The sequence below is a fragment of the Micropterus salmoides genome, unplaced genomic scaffold (assembly GCF_014851395.1).
Source record: "Micropterus salmoides isolate LMB-PRFRI ecotype aquatic unplaced genomic scaffold, ASM1485139v1 Ms_hic_scaffold_11, whole genome shotgun sequence".
NCBI lineage: Eukaryota > Metazoa > Chordata > Actinopteri > Centrarchiformes > Centrarchidae > Micropterus > Micropterus salmoides.
In genome coordinates, this window is record NW_024040152.1 from 31,178,050 (window position 1) to 31,200,304 (window position 22,255).

At 41.2% G+C, this 22,255-nt stretch overlaps 1 protein-coding gene across 1 annotated transcript in view; it reads right to left on the reverse strand.

Annotated features, from left to right (window-relative positions):
- Positions 1 to 22,255, reverse strand: part of LOC119898105 (dolichyl-diphosphooligosaccharide--protein glycosyltransferase subunit STT3B-like) — a 57,408-nt gene that overhangs the window by 5,822 nt on the left and 29,331 nt on the right. Inside the window, exons 2-10 of the mRNA XM_038712265.1 lie at positions 18,340 to 18,448; positions 14,847 to 15,134; positions 13,072 to 13,137; positions 10,853 to 10,952; positions 7,486 to 7,584; positions 5,690 to 5,836; positions 4,914 to 4,962; positions 3,864 to 4,018; positions 1,498 to 1,709 (exon numbers count right to left, since the gene is read on the reverse strand). Coding sequence (XP_038568193.1) covers positions 1,498 to 1,709; positions 3,864 to 4,018; positions 4,914 to 4,962; positions 5,690 to 5,836; positions 7,486 to 7,584; positions 10,853 to 10,952; positions 13,072 to 13,137; positions 14,847 to 15,134; positions 18,340 to 18,448 — 1,225 coding nt within the window. The remainder of the gene's footprint in view (positions 1 to 1,497; positions 1,710 to 3,863; positions 4,019 to 4,913; positions 4,963 to 5,689; positions 5,837 to 7,485; positions 7,585 to 10,852; positions 10,953 to 13,071; positions 13,138 to 14,846; positions 15,135 to 18,339; positions 18,449 to 22,255) is intronic.

Genomic DNA, 22,255 nt, shown 5'->3' on the forward strand with positions numbered 1-22,255 from the left:
GGGGTTGTTATTAGATTTCATAAGATAACTAGCTTTGTATTGTATCACGCTGACTATGTGTCAACAATGCTTGTGGTGTATTGCCTCTTGTATGTAAGACTTTTGTACGAGTGGCTTTGTTTGTTCACAAGAAGAATTTTATGCTCTGTTCTTTTCATATTCAACTGATATCTAAAATCAGAAAATAATAAAAACTATTCATTATGTCACTATTCATTCTATGAATCCAACACAGTAACTAGTAATGGTTTGTGTTTTTTGTACTTGGATTTTATGCTCAGGTCAAAAATAAGAAGTGAAAAAAGCCAAGGACTGAATTTAAATTTAATATTTAATGTGTTGCATATGTGTGAGTAGGAAATTCTTTGTATGTTGCACTTGATAGCCTGACTTGCAGTAAATACACTTGGACAATAGCGCTACCTGATTTAACGGAACGAATAGGAGCTTTAATATCAGTCATTTTTTCTATGAAATATTTTGAAAAATGTAACGTTAAAAGTCTTCGGTTGTTGTTGCTCTTACAAGAAATTATAATGTATAAAAGTACTTGAAAGTACTTATGTTGATGTTCAAGCTCATACTCATTACAATAAATCCGGCGCCGCCATTGCCCAAGTGTATTTGCTGCACGTGTATCAAGTCCAAGACACAGACGCCAGCAACTTCCTGGCCACACAAATTGGACACAATATGAAAGTCAAAATCGATCTGTGGCCCATTTTTTTTTAATACTTTGTATTTTTGACGAACATAAAATTGAAAGTACCTAAAACAAGCTCTTACAGAGTATACAGATTTTACTACAGCCCTGTGTAAAAATTTTGTTTTTTTAAATTACTTAAAAGTTTATTTGACTTACAGCAGCATTCATTGATTTTTTTTTTTGGGCCACTTGGGGAAGAGAAACAAGTTGTTAATGCAACACTGACAGATCACTATGTTATTAAGTTCTTGGGGTTAGTGTGTTAGCAAACAATTGTCGATTTACACATCCAGCAGACCTTCATCTGGAGTTTTGTTTGAGGCCCCTTGGCAACGCATGCCTATTATTCAATCACTTTCTAGGTCTGTTACGGCCTCAACAAATAAGGCTGAAACGACACTGATAAGAGCAGCGAGACTGAACCAGTAAAGTTGCGGGCTGACAGTTCACTACAATAAAGCAATTTCACATTACACATCACGTCATCTGATCCCCTTTTAAAAAAAATCAATATTTTAATTATTGCAGCTTCAAATATTATGTTTTGGTATTAGGTATGCAGGCTATGTGAGTTCCCTATGTTGTGTATTGTGTAATTAAAAGATATTCATTAATAAAAAAGAGGAACAGGGCCATTCTGACTTGAAGGTAAAAGGACAGAGTCATCCTTGTATCAGTCTACAAAGATGACAGTTATGTACAGAAACAAACTTGGTACTTTAATGTACAACATGGTTGACATTAATGACAAAATGGCGACCCATCACACACACATTCTGACGACCGCTAACCTTGTCATAGAGGTTTCCGGCGTTCTTCCTGTCGTCCTCGTCGCTGCTGTCCTCTGCAGGAGGGCCCTGCTTCTTCATGTCGTCTCCCAGGTAGTGTTCAAAGACGCTGGAGAAGGCCACCGCCGATAGCATGCACACCACCGGAGTCAGAGTCAGCATCAAACGCACCATTACGCCAGCAAAATACACAGCACTGATGGCGTACAAGGCCACTGGTGAGAGAAAAGCAGAGAAGAGAGGATATCACGATCCAAACCTGATGAGTACATATAAGTACCAAGTACAGAAACGCCAGCGATTTGTTTTGAAAAGGTATTTTTGGTTGACACAGTGGTTGGAAAAAGCCTTTCTGTTGCTTGCACTGAACAGACAGAACCAAAAGAGAAAAGGATCAGCGAATGAATACATAATGAATTAATCATTAGCAACAAAATCCATAAATAATGCTCACACCACATAACTTCATTTAATGTTCATTGATTTATAATGGTTAATAAGTTTATTTTTGCGCTTTTCTTCTTATCTAAACTCTCATATATTTAGTTTAATTTGTGCCGTTTATTTATTTTAGAAATACTAATTCAATTTCCATTGAAGTTGTTAAAAATATCATGTTATATTAGCTGCTGGCAGTTGTAAGAGTATACTTTACTTTCTCTTTATCAATATTATTATTTTAGCACAGAAACTTTCAAATTAAAATAACTTGAATGAAGTAACTCAAGTACACACAGGCAGATTTAGAAGCAAATCATCTGCATGACAAAGTGGCATCAGCGAGCAAGAGACTAAACTGACAATGTCAAGCAAAGTTAATGAGGCAGCGGGAAAAGCAGAAATCCAAATGGGATGCACAGAGATGTTTTCATTCTAGGGCAAAAAGTTGTTTTGGGAGACACAGTGCCTGCCAATTTAGATTGTTTTTCTTCTTTTTTTTTTCTCCCTTTGTTAAGTTCCAAAAACTTTGAATATGAAGTTTTTTTCCCCCCATTATAGCCCAACTGATATTATAATATTGATACTGTAATGCACTGTGGGATATTTCAGAGATGAAAAATCAACTTATCAAAACTATTATTTTTTGACAAGAACATATCCAACATGTACAAGTATCTATGTAACTCTATTAAACATAAGCAAAAACTAAGAACTAAAGAAGAAATTCATTTCTTAAGAACCACTATGAAAGGAGATCTTTTAACTGTCATGTGGCATAATGGAGAAAAAAAAACCAGTCCTGTGGAATTTTCTATTTTAAATCTGTCACTGAAAACACAGGCTCATGAGTATTAGTGCCAAACTGTTCCAGGAGTGAATGTGAATATTATGCACAGTCCAGGTTGAGAAAATGTGACTCATGAAATATGCTGACAAACAGGACATCATGCAGTTATCAATTCAGGAGACAACAGGAGAACTGTATATGCACATACATAATTAATTAGGAAAAACCAAAACAAATAGCGCTCTAATCTTTGTGAGTGCCAGCAAATCTCACACTAAAGATGGACGGCTGCTTTCACTTTTCAGGAACTCTTCTGAAACATGTTTGTTTTAGAATTTTAGGAAAAACTTTCTAGATTACTGGTCACTTGAAAGAAACTTCATCTGTACAGTTTAAGGGTTACCATCTAAACATTTACTGTCTATTATAAGTGTATATTATTATAGTAGTCAACCAAGTGATATATCTGACAGGAAGGCAGTTATCATTTTACCATCTCTTGATGCTCTTACTCTGCCCTGTTTTTTATTTCAAGAAACCCCACGGCCTCACCCAGCGTGCCACGAGGCTCCTTGCCTTTAGATACATGCTTAAGTATCACTGTTTGATCTCAAGTCACTGTTGCTATAGCACTTGAAACTCCATCCAGCGAAGAAGAGCAGAGGATGAACTTGAAAGCCCTACACAAGCTAGTAAGTGGAGCTTCAGTTGAAATTTTTGAGTTATTGTCAAACTACAGTTTTGCAGGGTCAAATATATAATGTACAATATGTTATCAAAGCTAGACTTCCAATGTTATAACTGGGTTATGTTATTTAAGAATTTGATCAATAAAAGTACAACACCTATGTTCATCAAGCTAGTGCTCAAGTTTCACTTGAGGGACCACTACATGAAAGCCTATAATACTAATGAAAGCCTTCTTCCATGTTATTGTGGGCACTTTATAGATAATGATGGCGCTCTGAAGCTCACCGTCTCCGGATCCACCACAACAACAACAACTGCTGCCTCGTATATCAATCCTGCGATACCGGATCACAGTCCGATTGCATTTAAAGGAAATGTTTCATGACTGTTCTCCGTAATGGTGTTCTAATTTTTAAAGAAAGAACGACTTAGTCCGTGATACGGTTCTTACCAAAGACACGTTCATCGTTGATGTTCTTAATGCAGAACCAGAGGCCTGCTGGGAAGGTGCAGACGAGGATGTGTAGGTCAAAGAAGAAGGACACCCAGGTGGTGGGCTGGTGCTCAGATACAGACGCTATAATGGGAATGTGGATCTTAGCATAGCTGTGGACAACATGGAGGACAGAGAGACGTGAGAAACCACAGAAAAGGCATGATTAGGCAAAGGAAGAGAAAAAGGAGGTTTTATAATGACATGATTAAATTGTGAATGGATCATTAGTGTCAAACACACTTTCTGTTTAAGATAAAAACCACAGTAGTTAATTTTGTTCCCTTTAATTTCCACTTGACTAATTCTAAAACACTCTTATTGATAGCAAAGCTGTGAAATCTTACACGAACTGGGATGGCTGAGGAAATCAAGTCTGGCTGATGTCAGTTAACTTGGGTCAGAGGATGACCTCATTACTTTTACTGCACTGCAGCTAAACTTAACTTCTATACTGCGGCGTGTGCACAAACACACAAACATGTGTGCACATACACTCTGTGAGAGTTTTAGAGTTTTACAGCTGATGCTGCAGTCTGGCAGTTCTCTGTAAGCCCTGATCTGGGAGGGGAGAACATTATGTTTAGGATTTTATGATGGGGCTGAGTGACGGGATGACTGACTCGCTGTTAAACCATAAAAATATTTTTGCAGCTACATGAAGGTAAAGCTACAGTACTTGGTATGCATTCGATGTGTCTGATAGGAAAAGTCATCTCCATTTGTAAAAAATAGGTAACAACTTTCACCCGTGCACGAGAAAAAAGATTATACCTTGATCTTCTATTAAACATGCACTCAGATGGACTAAAGCTGAATAAATTAAAAGTTAGACTTCATAGTAAATCAACCAGTAGACAGGGTGGAATAAATCTTACTGAAACTTATTCCCACCCTTCTGTCTCATACAGTATAACGGATGGATAGGTAAATGTGCTAATGTACACAATTTAAATCAAATTATTAATCAGCACTGCTGTCAAATGCTTAATAATTGTGATGACTTACCCAGTATCCCAGAGGGAGTAGAAGCGCCCACTCCATGGAGCAATGTACCCTGAAGGGGAAAAACACACACACAAGCCATATGGAGAGTTACAACAAACGCACGTCTTAACCCCGACCAACCTGTGTACACACAATTCTGTGGACTGTCAGTGATCTGTGTATGCTGCCACGCATCGTGTAATTGCTCTGCATCATTCCTACAGCGTGTATCGAACATATAATTACATAACTCAATGCAATATGCTTGTGTTGTTGTGTGTTGCAGGGCTGTACACAAGATAAGTGGCTGTAATGAGCTCTCTCCGGCCTGCTGTCCACTCAGCTCAGCAGTGCAATGATAAATGAGAACATATAAACAGATTACCACTGTTAGGCAGCCAGCAGGTGATCCTATCATACATAGATAATAGATGTGCGATGTCAGTGGAGGGGCTGATTCTTATCATAACCAGCTAATGCTGCAGTGTGCTAACTCACACTACATGTTTTTATGGCCTGAATCCACATGACGACATACCCAGTCCATCTGCGTGTAGATGCATATGATGGATTGTCTTTCATATTTGTTTTTCTGCTTTATATCTAACCTATTTAAAGCTGAAACCGAACATCAACTGATCTGGCAGAAATACGGCCTGATCTGCACAGGAGTTAAAAGAAACTAAAATGTGGTTGCTTCATTTTCTAGTTTAGATTTTTTTTTTTTTCCTGCTGCAGAAATTGTATTTGAGAGCTATTCAGTCGACCAACCCTTCCAAAAGGCAACGTGAACCAACCTGTGTATGTCAGATAGATGACAGAGAGGAAAACAGCTCCAGCAGCCAGAGAGACTCCGAGGAAGAACAGAGTCTGGAACTCCTGCTTGGTCAGTCTGTCCTTCAGGTACTGCAGGAAGGCATAGACCTGAAGCAGCACAAACACACCTGCAGAGACACAGCACAATACGGAATATACTCTTTGTTCAGGAGGTGAATATAGAATAATATCTTCTGCTTCCACTGGCTAAAACAGATGAGAACAACCAATACTTTTATTTTTAAAACTAAGGTATTGAGTGTTAACAACTTGAATAATCACGTCTTTATTGTTCTTTTTTATGATTTGCCGTTTGTGTCTTAAAGTGTCTTTCTAATGTACAATAAAACAGTTATTGAAGGATATTTAAAAACCGTTACGTTATTTAAATGTGAACCAATTATTAGGGCTGAACGATTAATTGCATTTGCGATATTAACTAATCGCAAAGGCTGCGATTACACTCTGATCACTACAGAAATTTAGTGTCACACGGGGAATGAAAGTAGCACGCGCCACCCGCGGGTAACTTGGTGGAGGTAATGGGTGAAATCTTCAGGCCATCCGTGGCGGCAGGAAAAATGCAGAACACAAAGTCACGTGTAGTAAAGGTAAGCGTATTGCGGTGCCTGCGTCACACACACAGCCACCAGTCAGCTCAGGAAAAATCTATGTAACGGTGTTTCAAATAGTGTTGGGCCGATAGGAGAATTACTAAGCTTGTCTATTTTCCTTCGCCAACTTTTGAATTGAACCTCAAACTGAGTATTTGTTTTGTTTGCTTGCTAGGTGGTTGCTGAAAATGAGGTTTTTGATGAGATATGAACTCCTAGGAGATTTGAACTGAGATAAGGACTCATTAACTGGTGGTTGAACTGTGGGGTTTGTATTCAGCGCTTCCTGTTGACTATAATATACTGTGGTGAACTTAGTTTTTCTTGTTGTCTGTAGGTAAGCCTACTTGATAATATTATTTCATTATTTAATGCCATGACTTGACTCTCAAATTATCTTTCTCACATTATTATAATTTGATACTCCTCCACCAATGCTCATAATAATAATTCATGCAATTCATGCAATTCATGCATCACCTAATGTCATCATTTAATCTATCTAATATTGTGTTGGTTATACTTTACACCGATTTACTGCTTGTCCGTTTTAAATAATACAGAAGGTAAAGAGCTTAAAAATGAATCGCATATTAAATTGCAATCAGTATTTTGGTCGAAAAAACGCAATTAGATTATTTTCCAAAATCGTTCAGCCCTACCGAGTATGCAACCGCAGTGAAAGGTATCACATCCGCATTACGTACTATACTTGTGTTTCAGTACTGTGCATGTCTGAATGATTTAAGGAACCTCTGCAGCTAATAACACTGTACTCTTAGTGTCCTACATGGCAACACTAGAACGGTGAATGGTCTGAGATGAACTCTGGTTAAAGGGATTGCATTTAAAGATCTACTTCTGTAGCAGATATCTATAGCCTATGGTCCTGACTGGACATTTTGTTTGTATTTTTATTTAAATACAACATTAGAGCTTCCAATGTACATATGTGCATGTGTGTACTGTATTACTATAGACCTGAAAAATGAGAATCTACCCTTTAATCTGGTGTGCATCAGCAGTACAGGCTAGAAAAATGTTTTTGCACTGAATGCTGATTTGTGTAAGATTTACTCCATAGTCCTGCAGGAAACACACATTATTGGCTTCCAATGCTATTTTCCAATTTCCACCCAGACCACAGGTCATTAGTTACTGACCTGCTGCGGCCATGTGTTCACTGGTCCTGATTGGCTGAAAGCCCACAAAGGGGATCTGCATGGACAAGACCAGGCCGATGATGTAGAAGGTGCTGTAGGCTGGAGGGAGAAACAACCAGTTAAAGACAAACCACTGCTTACTTACATGTGAAAATCAAAATCAACTGACTATTCATTTATCAAGCTTTCCACCCTCAGTAGGAAGCAATGGGTTTTGTGCTGGTAGCCACAGAGAGTTGGGACGTCCACAAATGTATAAAATAAATATTTCTAGCTTTATTCTTTAAAGATTTTGCTAAAATGTCACTCTGCAGGTATGAAACCCAAACGTGTGCTCAAATGGAGAAATAGATCATATAAAAAACAATGTGATGTAAAATCTCTATCATGACAAATAATATTAATACATTGAACACAATGATTCTAGGACCCCCCCCCGCCCTTTTCTGACTCTAGCAACCTTACAAAGTCCTTGACGCGGCACACAAGAACAAAATGCCTTTTGAGCCTAAATCACAACTGACAGTCTAACAGCGATTAAGCTTCAGAGTTCAAACGATTTACACTTGAGAGTCAGCGGCATCACCAGACAACAGGCTCGCTGTGAACCCTCCAACTAAACCTTAAAAAGGGTTTCAAACAAGCCCTCAGGGGTCAGAAAGACTCAAAGAAAGCTTCAACAACAAAAGCCCCAAACAAGCTCTGCTCGTAGAAGACTGCCACAGCACAGCCAATGAAAGAAAAGAGTAAGTTCTCTTCAAGGAGCCGCAGAGTCGAACAGAAATGGCACATCAGGTTAGAAATCTTTTAATTGGCTAGATGAGTTGACTTTGTTTGACCACGTGTGTGTCTGGATGAGATGAAGCAGAAAGAAGAAGTGAAAGGTTCCTCTTCACGCCGTGTCTGTTCTGGTATTCAGCAGCTTGAGTTTTCTTCAAAATGTACAGTTAATAATTTGATTTTATTATTTATTAATAATTTGCATTTTTATTATATATTATTTTTAAGTAACTGATCTATTATTATTCCATGTTGAGAAAAGGGCTGAACGATGATGTGGTTTTCACTCTGCAATAAGATAGAGGACTCTAATCTTCACTCTTTGCTCTTCATCTGTGGCTGCGCTTAAAATAAATTTGTAAGGCTGAAGCCTCACCAGATCCCACTGAAGGGACTCGGGGGTGTGGGGGGGGGGTGACGTCTACGCAAATTTGGGTCTGGGCATAGAATCAAACCTCATCTCCCTCCTCTGCAGTCATCACAAGACGACATGATTATTATTGGTATTACACCAGCAGATGTGAGTCTTGCTGTGAAAATAGCCTGTTCTTTTGGAGCAACACATATTTCAAATTGCTTTTGTATCACGATTTTCTCTATTCGCCTTGATAAGACTGGAGGGAACAAAGGGAGCACAATTCTGTTCAAATATCCTGCTATCCATGTATGTATTTATGTACCTTTGTGAAGCTTCAACAAATATTCAGCTTTTATTGACATTGTGTGTGTGTGTGTGATTCAACTCTGCCATCACTACTGGTGGTGCTGTTATGCATCACTGACAGCTGTTTATATTCTAATGTTCAATGAAAACTGAACACAGTTCTATTGTAACCATATTGGATAACCTAGTACTTAATCTGTGAAGTAACCTCTAGCTGTCACATACAGTACAGTAGTACTATGTTACATCATCTGTTGGTTCCTACTAAAGACAAAATCTTCAAAATGGGTCACATTTTTTAAAAATACAAATAAATTTTTTTCTAAAAACAGCAGGCAACTGAAGTTTTTAGCTACCACTTTAATAGGGGGAAACTTTGATATGGTGGTAAAAAGTAAAAGCTATTTAAAAAACTGGCAAAAATATGTATGTGGTAATTTCTGCAATTTTTGCAGTTACCTGAAGAGGTCTGCATTTTCTGCTGGAACTGCATCCAAAGTCAAAGATGATATGTGGTGTCCTGCCTCTCCAAAAACATGTCATCAGGTTTAATCTAAATCATTTAGTCACTACTACTGCGGCCAGGCAGCACAGTTCTGTAACGGATGAGGGCCCGTTGGCGCCCTGTTGAAAGCGTCCCAGCAGGCAGCACGTGGCACCTGCTTTCCAGACGCTAAGTGATGTAATGATCTGGACTGGGACAGGGGACTAGCAGCCAAGCTGAGAGCAGAGGCATCCATCAGAGGAGTTTCTATTCTAAGTTTTCTATTCTGCTACAGAGGAGACGTTGCTCATGAGATAATGAAATTCCAATTGGATTTCATCACGCTATTTTTGCTTCATTAGACGGGGAAGATGGAGTGAGAGAGGGCTGCCGTGTGACAGCAGGTCACAGGCTGGACTCCAAATCACAGTACAAGGTAGGCATCACAGAACACAGTGAGCTATTACAACTTTGAACTAAATCAATTACTGTGTTGCTGCAGGCAGAATGTTCAGTGCGGGCCTTCAGAGAGAGACAGACACAGGAGGCGAGGGGAGAGGGGGGAGGATGAAGGAGGTGGGAGACCAAGGGAGGCGGTTGAGAAAGTCAGTCTGATGCTAAATTATTTATTTTGCCAAAAATCCTACTGGAGGATGAAGAATCCAGCTGTCACCCCGTCTTTTCTCCTTTCAGTCTTCCTTCTCTGGACTCAAAGTTCTAGCAGTCCACAGTATGGGTTCCCTTTCATTCCACATTGCACAGCTTTCTTGCCAAGTTACCCTCATCCAGTTGTGTGCCTTTTACATCGCGATATGTCATTATTTCCACAGGATTATGACCTGGTAAGTATGTATGGGCTGCTGGAGAATATGAAATAATGGTTTGGTGTTGCGGCATCAGGAGGGGGCCGTGAGCCTGGGGTCAGGACTCGATCTATGATCAGTGAGGCAAGTTCAGAGTCTCCGACGAGGGAAGCGCTTTGAAGGGAAGACAGCTTTCATCTTATTTTTTTTTCTTTTCCTGCTTATATTTTCATTTTCCATCTCCTTTTACTTCTAACATGAATCTCTTCCACCTTCTCTGGGGGATTTGTTTAAACCTGATATCTGTCTCATTACTTACACAACATCAGCTGCTAGTGGATGCTATTAATTATCAGTAACAATGCAGATATGACAAAGAATAACAAGCCATTCGGTGTAGCACTCCCACATCACTGTGCATGGCTCTGAGTAGAGAAAATACTGAAAGTGTGTGTGTGTGCAGCTGCTGACTGCAGAGTTACCTTGCCCTTTATGTTGTTTGTTTATCCTGGATGTGCAACACTGAATGTTAAATGAGCATAATTGTAAATCCCCAATGTCATCTGTTAATGCCCTTGAATTAATGTGAACATAAATAAAGTATTCATGTGTACGTGGGTGTGTGTTGTATCTCACCTATGTAGACTCTCCTACTGAAGCGCTGCATGAGAAGCAGGACAAATACATGAAGAGGAATAAGGTTGATGATGAACACGTAACCGCCCCAAGCTGAAACCTGTGAAATAAACAAACACACAGTGAGTATTTGATAAGATCGTTTTCTTATCAATTTAGAGCTTTAGCAATAACAGTCATTGATGGAGGGGTGTAACTACCTGGATTTTGCATGCACAAATACAGAGTCACACAGACAGTTAGTTTACACATTCTTGTCATAATGGGATTTTGATCCCTGCTGAATTTGTGCACTGTTTCCAGCTGCAGTGGATAATCAGTATTGTAACCAGCCCACATGTCCCTATAGGTTAGGAACAGAAGGGTGACTGTGTTTTCTCTCAGCACACACAGACACCCATAATGAAAGAGGCAGCAATAAGTGGGAGGGTGCAAAGCTGTCCAGCACACCTGAGAGCTGTGAAATCATTATGAGCTACAGCGTCAAGACTGCCATTCAGATTATGCCGCCAGTGCCCAAACCCTCAAAAAGGCACACACAGTCCTACACATGTTCAGAACAACAGACACGCACATGAACCTTTTTTCAAGCTTTGCGCTTATTGTCTCTAAAAGTCACGCAACTCTCAAGTGGCGAGCAGTTGCCAGAGAAGAGGCTTCTCAGCTTACGGCGTGATTCATCATGGATTCATCGCAGACTGACTGAATGATCGATGAGTTAGGGAAAAGGTCCCTCAAAAGATCTGGTTTTGTCTGATGAAAATGGCTTTCGGTGATGTGGACATCCATGAATACTTGCTGTTAGCCTTATCTGCAGAGAATCTGTGAGTGGCATGCAGATAATTTTTGAGTGCTTCTGTGATCTGTGTTTCAGTGCGAGTGTGTGATCTACATGTTGCTCTACCTCTAGTTTATGACTCAGATTTCTTGTTTCATTTTTACGTTCGCACTATGGTTGGGTTTTAAGTGTCAGAGTAGGACATGTACACCAACGACTGCAACCCTTGACATGAAGAGAACTCTGTTGTGAAGTTTGCAGACGACACCACCACCATTAACCGGATTTTAAACGATGAGACTTCATGTCGAGAGGAAATTGAGAGTGGTGTACGGCGAACAACCTACAGCTCATCATCAGCAAAACCAAGGAGCTGATAGTTGATTTCAGGAAAATAAAAGACACGCACACACACACACACACTCCTGTCTACATCAGTGGTGTGGACGTGGAGCAGGTGAACAGTTTCAAGTTCCTGGGAATCGGCATCACATAGAACCTGATATGGTCGTCTCACATCTCCACGCTGGTGAATAAAGCTCAGAAACGACTGTATTTCTTGAGGAAGCTTAAGGCCTCGATCAGACAGAAACGCTTTGCAAGTCTGAAAACGAGGGGCGCACAGCAATGCCTTTTTTGTGAGAGGTGTACAAACATGCAGGAGACAGGAAAAGGGAGATCCGTGTGGGTATATGAGACCCTCAGGAAGAGGAGACACCGCTGATAGTACCACCAGCTGGTCCAGTAGCTTCGTCTTAATGATGGTCGGTTCAAGGATTATTTTAGGATGACATGGGGACAGTTTGTTGCAGTCTCCGGACAATCCAAGCAACTGTAAACTGATGTTACCACAACTGAGGGCCCGTCTCCCCATTCATTTCATTGGACAATGGAAAAAAACGCCAATGACGTCAGGCACCTTTCTTCTCAGAGCAAAAACAATTTAAAATAGGCGCCTCTCACTGCAAAAAAACGCATTCCGTCTGATCCGGCCTTGAGAAGGCCAAATTCCCTCGCCAAGTTCTTGTCAGCTTTTACAGAGGTGCAATAGAAAGCATCCTGACTGGAAACATCACAAACTAGCATGGGATGTGCACGCCCTAGGACCGGAGGTTCTGCAGCGGATGATTAAAACTCCCCAAAAGGAAGCCAAGGACAGCACCCACCCCTGTTCACCCTGCTGCTGTCTGGCAGAAGATACTAAAGTATCTGCTGTCGTACCACCAGACTGCAGAGCAGCTTTTTCCTCTAGGCTGAGAGTGTCTTTAATGTGCCGTGCAAAATAGTTGATTTCTGTGTAAACTTTTTGTGTAAAAGACAAATACAACTGCATCTCATTTCAGAACCTTGTTGTAATATGACAATAAATGCACCTTGTGCCTTGAATGTGGTCAATTAAAGTCCTCACAAATACGAAACAAATGTTTGTGTGTGTTCTCACCATGTAGAAATAGGAGAGGCAGCATCCAATGGCCCAGAAGACGGATCCCGTCTTCACCGACTTCACCTGCAGTATACAGAGGACAGTATTAACCAACACACACACACACACACACAAATCTACATCAAATGCTTCCATTAAGCCGAGCTGCTCTATTCACTATATTTTCCTTGAGGATTTGCTCTGTTGCCGCTTACCCAACGGGACTGTCTGAATTATTCATCATGTTTCCTCTCTTAAATGACCTGCACAAAGTAGAGCACCATGTCCGACACATCTTTACCTTCCCCTGCACAGCACACGAGAGCTGCTAACGAGGGCTTAACAATGCTGATGAGGCCTGACTTAACGAAGGTGCGTGTGGGAGACGCTGCTGTTGGCTGGATGAAATTGGATAAACAGAGGAGCTGAGCCAATGAGATGTGGTGGACGAAAGGAGGCAACTGATGGAATGAAAGGAGGTAGGTAGAGTGAATGAGAGGAGAGAGTACAAGAGAAAGAAAGGGGCAGGGGACATATTCACAGGAGACTGGAGGTTTTCTATCAAAGCATATAAATGTGAAGATAGTGGTCTGCTCCCCTGACAAAAGCCAAATAATCCCTCTTCTTTCAGCGCTGGTTTGGTCTCCCCCACTCCTGAGAAAAACAACTGGCTCTGCTAAATGCTCAACTTTGTTCACCAACTAGTCGCTAACTTTTTCTGCCATTTGATGCTGGGTGAGTAGCGTCTATCAGAGCTCTTTGCACAAAACAGCTGCCTGTTGTGGCTGGAGACACAAAAAACAAAACATCATCTAACGCTTAGGTAGGTTAAATGCGCCGTAGAGCTGAGGCACATAGCTAGCATGGTTCTAGGTCTCTGAATCTCTGTACACCTCCCAGATTTGTTCCCCTTATTGTTTCAGCTTATTAAAAGCGCTTTCCCCTTTTGGAAAAACAACTGTGCCAATCATAGCTTTGCAGGCGGGACTAGAAGATGAGACCTTGGATCTTCTTGTGCCTCAGTTAGAATAATTGTGACAGAAAATTGCCAACTAGTGCAGCTATACAGGTTGTTGTAAATCAACTACAGGAAATCATTCGAAATAGGCACATTTCTTAACTAGCCCCTCCTAGCAGCCACAACATCAGCTTCTGTGCCAACTGAAAATGACTTTGGAGGCACAGATTTGTCATTTGCTACTAATTGTTTAGTGGGAAAAAATAACCCCTCCTGAGCATGCAAACACTAACACAATGTCAGGCTCAATAATGAAGTGAAACAAAACCCAGTTCAAGTCTAGGGCCCTGGAGAATTGGGTGATAATTTTCTATGGATTTGTCACTAAGAGCGAAACCCTTCACATCACACAGTCATTCAATTCATTGTTAATATAAAATACTGAATATTGCAGCTTTAAAGTTTGGGACAGCAATGAACCAGCAAAAGAGACTAGATTTGAAAAGTATCCAGTCAAAAAAATCCCACCGCCTCCCTCCAGAGCCACTCACCCAAAACACATTTTCATTTACATTGAGTGCACGGGCAGAGTGCATGCAAGCAGGTAGGCAGACAGGCAGGTAAGCCAGCCAATCATTTCAACTGGATCAGTTCTGAAATAAATTGCCTACCCCAGCTTGAATGATGCGTTCCATTTGACAAGTCAGAAATTTCAAAAGGTAACGCCCCCTTAAGTCGGATTTCAGCCAGCTGAGGCAGCAATGAGAACTGTTAAATAGCTGCATACTGGAGGGTCAGGACTATGGGAGGGCTAATAAAGTAAATACAGACGTACCCAGAGGTAGTAGGTGAACTGCAGGGCAAAGATGGCGATGCCTTCATTGTCGAAGGAGCCAGCCACGGAGCGGGAGATGTAGCCCGGGACGATGGCGATGAAGCAGGCCGCAAGCAGCCCCGCTCCCTGGTTCCACAGCTCCCTCGTGAGCAGAAAGGTGGAGATGGAGGTCAGGCCGCTGAACACCGGAGCAAGGAACACACACACGTCCCGGATGTGGACGGTGATGTGCAGCAGGTTGAGCACATAGTGGATGAGGCCCGCCGTGACCATCAGGCCTGGGTACACCTGGAGAAGAAGGGGAAACAGAGGGGAAGGTGAGGGCAGAAATGATTCAGGTTCTCTTCAGACAGGCAACATTACATTTTTCTGTAAATAAAAAGGTGTGTTATTATTAATACAGTCTGTACAGACAAAGATGTCTTGTTTTGACTCCCCCATGTAATATTTTTAGGATGTGATGAGAAGAGTGCCAATATTGACAAGCTAGCAAGAAAGTGTTGCTACTCGCATCTTTTCACTGCTGCAAGCTCTTTGCTAGCGCACAGAGGTACTGGATAGAGAATACTGGATAGAGAATGTGCTTAGACCAGGCTGCATCATTACCTCAAACACCAAATTTCTGATGCTACTCAAGCTCCTACAAACAAAACATACTGGTCAGTTATGTGAAAAAAGCATATTTGAGTTTTCTTTGTATTGAGAATGACAGCACAGAGGTATACCGAGCTAAAGAAGCCAAAGCCTACAGTAATTGAAATGGAAATGAACACTGTTTGCAGTTAACATTATTCCTTTGTTATTACTGTTAACTCTGTCAGCTACAACTTCCTGAACGCCCCCCCCCCCACTCCCCTCCTCTCCCGTTAACCAATTATCGCTGCTATATAAATTAATAAGTGAACGCAAAGAAATGTTTAACAATATTTCAACAAACACTACAATGAAATGACATTTGTGGCGATTGCTTAAAATTGTTATAATAAAAATTACTGAAGTATTGTTTTTCACTCCCCTTCACTCTGTCAACCAGTAAAATGGCACTGATTTACCCACTTCCAAAGAAGTGCAGCACCGTGAAGCCCTTTTATGACAAGAGTCAGTATGGCGTCTGACGCCAGCTGGTGAGGAGCAGGAGAGGAGCTATTTCTACACTGAGGGGTAGTGTTTCTAAAGACATGTATCCTTTGTGGGCTTTGATACTTACCTATACTTGTTAAACAACCGCTACATAGTATAGCTTCTAGTACAATCGCCTTAGTCCTTTATTTCTTTCAATGCCTTATGATGCAGAATAGGGCTGAACGATTTTGGGGAAAAATCTAATTGCGATTTTTCTGCCAGATATTGCGATTACGATTTGATTTGTGATTACAAAAAGTTAAGCTAAAGTTTAATATTCACTGTCAGTCTATTTTTGATGGAAGGCGCGTCAAGCATCACAGAGCAGATGAACCAGGCAGGAAGTCAGACACAGAATGGCAAAGAGAATCCGGTCAATTTTCTAAATAAAACAGTCTGTGCAGACTCCTGATAGTATATCAACAACATACACAGTTAAAACTGAAAAAAAGAAACTATTTAACTGAGCAGCCTACTTTACCATGATAGAAGCACAAAAATCAAGGACAACTGACCAAATCAAAAAAATCAGGCAGGCAAAATGCTCTTATTCTGAAATGCTCCATGTGGTATGTGAAGCCGCGCACAGAGCGGAACAAAATCGGAGCCGTTATCCGTATTTGATGTAGGGGTGTGCATCTTCACTGGTCTCACGATTCAATTATGATTAACAGCTCAACGATTCGATTCAATTCCTCGATGCATCACCTCAAGGGCTCCTCATTACGATTACGAGTGCTACGATGCGACTGTAAAACAAATTGGATAAAGATGTATTTTTTTAACTGTGTGACTACTACTGCTACTTTTTAAGCAAAGTATTTAACAGCAATCCAAACATGTAGGTAGTAATGAAATATTAGAGATAATTAATGTTGCATATAAATGTAGCTAACATTGCATAGCATTATTACATTATTACAGTGTTATTACTGATCTCTGCTGCTGCTATTTTTATTTCTGATGCTGTTATTGGTATAGAGTCAGACGGTGGTTGAACTACTCACTTTACAATGCTCCAGCCAAACCACGTTCACTCCACCTTAATATATCTGTTCCTGTTTTTTGTCTCGTCTAGTGTAGTTACATGTTTGTGTCATGTCTTGTAAGTTGATTTTCACTGTAATCTTGTTTTGAGCACCATGGGCCTTGAGAAACGGCATTGGGTTCATTGTGTACTTGATATGTGGATGAATGACAACAAACGAAATTGAACTAGCTAACGCTAACTGCCTTAACTCTTCCAGAAGTTGGAAAACAACAGACAGACTTTAACGGACACGCTGTGACCTACACCGTGCATTTACTGCCAGACTGAAGCGTAGCGCTCATCTTTGCTCTGCTGCTTTCACCGTCACCTACTGCCGCCTGTCACGTAGCTGTCCTTTGAAGAATGGGGAGAGGAGTTGATGGTCCGGAGTAGCATTTCAGAGTACCGCACGTTTCGTTTCGTCAAAATAACATTATCAATTAACCTCTAGATAACCGATTTATTGACATTTGTGAATCGATTCATAATCGTCCGCATCGCGATGCATCTAAAAATCTATTATTTTCCACACCCCTAATTTGAAGCACACAAAAATGACTAAACGCTCTTCTGCTGAAACACTTCAGTGTTAGTTGACGCCGGACAAAACCGCGGCACAGTCACCACCTGTCTCTTATCCCACATGTTTTCCTCTTGTTTCGCCCTGTGCTCGCTCTGATTGGCGAGTAGGACCGTGACAGGAGGCGCATGGCGCTTGTGATTTGCGAGCAGATCTGTCCCACAAGGATGACAACGGAAATAATTTGCAACTGCGTGACTGGTCAGACGCGATGTGTAATTAACATATACATTTTAAATCGCCGTCTTCACGATTAGCTAATCGCGTTCTTTCAAATTGCAATTTTGATTTAAAAACAATTAATCATTCAGCCCTAATGAAGAGGAATTGTATCACAGTCAAAACAACATACATCCCTTCATCAACCCGTTCAGAGAGATTGCACAGAGGGGTATAACTATAGGGAGGAGGGGATAAGCATTCAGAGATGAGTTGTAGTGTAATGAAGGGTAAAAGTGACCCGAGTCTGTCTGTCCTTTAGCTGTTATGAAGATAGATCTTCTCCATGTGTCCATGAGTGAGTGCTTCCTGCTAACACCCTCATTCCCACAGGAGCCGTTTAACCACCCAGCCATGCTTACTGAATGTGTTTGTGTAGAAGTGTGTAATACTTGTAGTGCAGAGTGAGTTTAAGAGGACGACTGAAGATTTATCACAGGACTGTGACTCTTGAGGAATAAGGACAAAGAAAGGATGTACAGCCTCCCGCACAATCCCCACCTCCTGAGTCAAACACATAGTATACTTGAAGAAACACTCACCGTGCCCCCGACTATCCTACCCAGAGGGTACCAGGCTCTTTCGTCAAACCAGTTGAGGAACTCATAGAAGCCATTGGTGGTGAGATGGTGAGTCGACCTGTAGTTGAACCTGCAACATTGAGACAGAAGCAGAGAAAGGGGGCCGTCAGACTGGGCCCGCTACCAAAACCAGCAAGAGCAGTTACAGAGGACAACAGTGTCTCACTGAGGTGAGGAAGCTCAGGTCTGGCACTCCTGGATGTGTTTGGATAAGCTGCACACTTTGAGTACATTTTAGGTGTCTTCACAACTAACTTTTTGGTGGGCTCCAAACAACAGAAACACAAGAGCGCTTGGAAAGGAGGGCTTCAGTCCGGTTCGTTTTGTGCAAGCAAAACCAAACGCAGGAATTTACGAGGGGGAATGTGTGATTTTAGGATTCATTTAAAAGCACAAATAAATCAATTTCTTAAGCATCTATATTAGCGATCCATATTACTCAAGGTCATTTGGTGTCGCATGCAAGTAAGGGCTGGGATTTTCCCCAGACACTTCAGAAAGTGACTACTTGATAAAAGCAGTTGTATCCAGAGAATACATAACCCTCCACCCAACCCCACATGATATTACGGTACCAGACACCTCTCTTCATCCTCCCCCATGTCATAGGAGTTCCAGCTGCAGTCTCGACTAACAGTGCAAATAATCAATATTACTTGGTGAGCTCTTTGTGTCACCCGAGAAGATAAACAAAGTTCTGCACGGCTTCACGATAGTCACCAGAATATGAAAAAATGACCCCTGTATTTCCTTGTGGTCATTTGTTATAGTCAGTGAGAACAGGAAATGGACCAGAACCGAGTGAACTGACCAAACAGGTGTGAAAGTGACCCCCTAAACATAAATAACACTTTTTTTAGTGGCCCAACTAGAAGCAGAGAATTGAAAATACGACTCAATTGAAATATTTATTTTCATATGTCGACATGGAGAGATTTGGTTTTTCAGTTTTCATGAGAATCAAAAGGCCCATTTCCTAAAGCGTGAATGTTCCCGTTGCATCTCTGTAACTTGCTTATGATGATGATTTAGGTAACCAAATGCAGCCCACAAGTTCAGCTTGCATTCAGCCGTCAAGTAAGAAACTCAAACGCGGTCATCTTACAGGCTAAATTGCAGAGCATGTGAACAAGGGCATGGCCAAGGCCTGGAGTGTACCCTATTTAATGTGCAGCACTAGGAATGTTTGAAAAACGTAGATACACATGTCTTCAATTTGCTACAAATCACACCATACGCTTACGTTCATAATTTTGTGAAATTTAACCATTTTTGAATATTGAATTAAAAGGACAAAAGGACACAATATATTTTAGATTTCCTAGAAGAAGAAGAAGTGTTTTAGTCTTTTAATTTGAATCTTTATTGACACACCTGGGTTTCAACATAATAAACCCAGGTGGCTGGCCAGGTTACTGTAGCTGTACCAGACAAGCAGCAGTGAAAAGTATGAAAAGTACAAACACTGTGCTCTGTGAGGAGGTTGGGGAAAAGTTTCCATCAAACAAGCTTCAACTTAAAGCATTTAACAGAATTTAAAAGTAGCACAACTGAAAAGACACAACAAAAGAAACTTCAAATTCCCAGCTATGAGCAAAGGTTGGAAGTTGTGACGGTGTCAACACACAGTCACAGCATGGAAAATACTTCAAAGTTGCAATACCCCAGAGATAAACTGATGAAATAATATTAACATGAAAAACTGCAGAATAACTTCTATCAGCAAACTGCAAGGCTGAAGTTATAGCAGGCATGAAAAGAGAAGACATACAGAGGTGCCCTGAAAATCCTGGCAGCATTAGTGCCGCAGCAAGCAAGCCGCTGCCAGCTGGAACTACACCGATGTGACAACGACAGAGACGTGTAAAGTTGAGAATGGTCAATGGTAATTGGATGTTTGTATCTGCATGTGGCCTCTTACCACAGTGTCTAATACTTGGAGCTCAGAATCTAAATAGAGTAAAGAAAACTAGACAGGCCAGTGTCCCGGAGGTTCAAGCGCCTGAAACAATTCAGACCCAGAGGTTTAATGACCCAAGGTAAATGGGACGCCAAACGCACTGTGGAATATAAAAAACAGAAAATAATGGTGCACTTTCACAAACAGTGGGATACTAGATGAAGCTCAGCATTCAAGCTATTTACAGTTAGGGTCTTGAGACTCTATTCCAGAGAGGTTTACACTGTATCTGACCGAAAGGCCCATATTGTGGAGGGGGGAGAAGTCAGTCCATGTCAGCTCAGATCTACAGGAGACTAGGAATCAGAGAAATGCAGTAATCTGCTGTTAATGGGCAGATTGTTGGGAAACTGGCACAAACTTCACTCTTCCACACGACTGCAGTCTCAAATAACAGAAGGGTAGAAACAAGGTTTTATTGACGTTTTTTTTTTTTAGAAACCTTAAGAGAAATTAAGAACAAAACTCACCCGGAGGAAACTCTCCAGTGGTTCGATTTGTCCTTTCTTCCCAACACTCTACCTTTTCATTCATCTTCAGCGTTCTGCCAGCCTTCCATTTCTCAAGTTGTTCTCAGCCACAGAGACTTTAAGAGGAACAATCTAACTACAGCATTGTCTATAATTAGACTGGCCTGGTAGATTGAGTGCCGCTATTGTACAAATTCTGCATCTAGCCCCTGGCTTTCAGACAGAGACTGTGCTGATACACAGCAGTTAGTCTGCTTCTCCCCTGAGCTTCTCCACAAGTATGTAAGTGCTCAATAGAAACGGTCCCTCAATGAAAAACAGGAATTTGATGGAGGAACTGCAGCATATGGCTTGCTCAGACCCCTTAGGAGTGAGTGCTAGATTGAGAGTATGTGCGCGGGTGTTCATGCTCACTCTTGAGGCTCAGACATTTGATTGAAAAAAGAAGGGGGTGGAGAGTGGTGGTGGTGGTGGTGGGGGGGGGAGCGCGTTTTCCTTTTACAATTATGGTCAAAGAAAGCCGGGAGTATCCTCTAGCGTTCAGCTAGCCAGTGGACAGAAGAAACACTCATAATAGTCATATTGACTCTCTGAATTATATGCTCTTAAACCTTTTTCAGCCTGGATCCCAGACAAAACTAAATTGTGTCTCACCCATGGGATCCGGCGCTCATTACAGAAGCTCTTTTCATGTGCTGACTGACCAGAAACAGGCTAACTAGCCTTTGTTGAGCCAGACAAGGACATTAAATTATCTTCAACCGCTGGTACAGTTCAGCTATGGCTGGGGAATCTGTCTTTTCCAAAAGTCTTCATTCATGAAGGCTTTTCCACAAGAGGTTGGTGAATTTTCAAATGTCACTGTGCTGTACAGTTTCCTTTCCTAGTCCAAGAATATTAGTAACTAGGATTGATAACTGATATTTGGGATGTTTTGATGAATCAAATTCAGCTCATTTGCTTTTCATTTTAGCATTGCAGATAAGAAATTCAGATAACCAACGTGATCCCCACCACAGAGGCATCCGACACCCGAGGCAGTTTCCACTCCTGTATAGGCCCACATGGTCTCCAGGCCGTGCTATTAACCCCTGCAGGACTCTTGATGCAGTCAGTTGAGCAGGCCTAGTCCTAGTGCCTGAAATCTCAAATGGAAAATGGCTACTGTGTATCAGAGGTTTATACATTGAAAGTTTAATCTATTGAATTAGTATCCGTTGTAGCTTTAATTTCTTGCTCCATGGACCCTGATCAAGGATGGCAACTTTAAAACTAAAAGATTTTGGGACTCAAGAAGTGAGTGGGTGTGATTAAAAGGTCAGAAGCTGATGGCATCAGTGGCAACAACAAAATATTCCAGTTTTGCTTGTGTGTAAGAGGGGCCAATTCTAATTACATTAAATCAGTGATCAGTATTGGCCCTAAAACTCCTGATCAAAGCACCCCT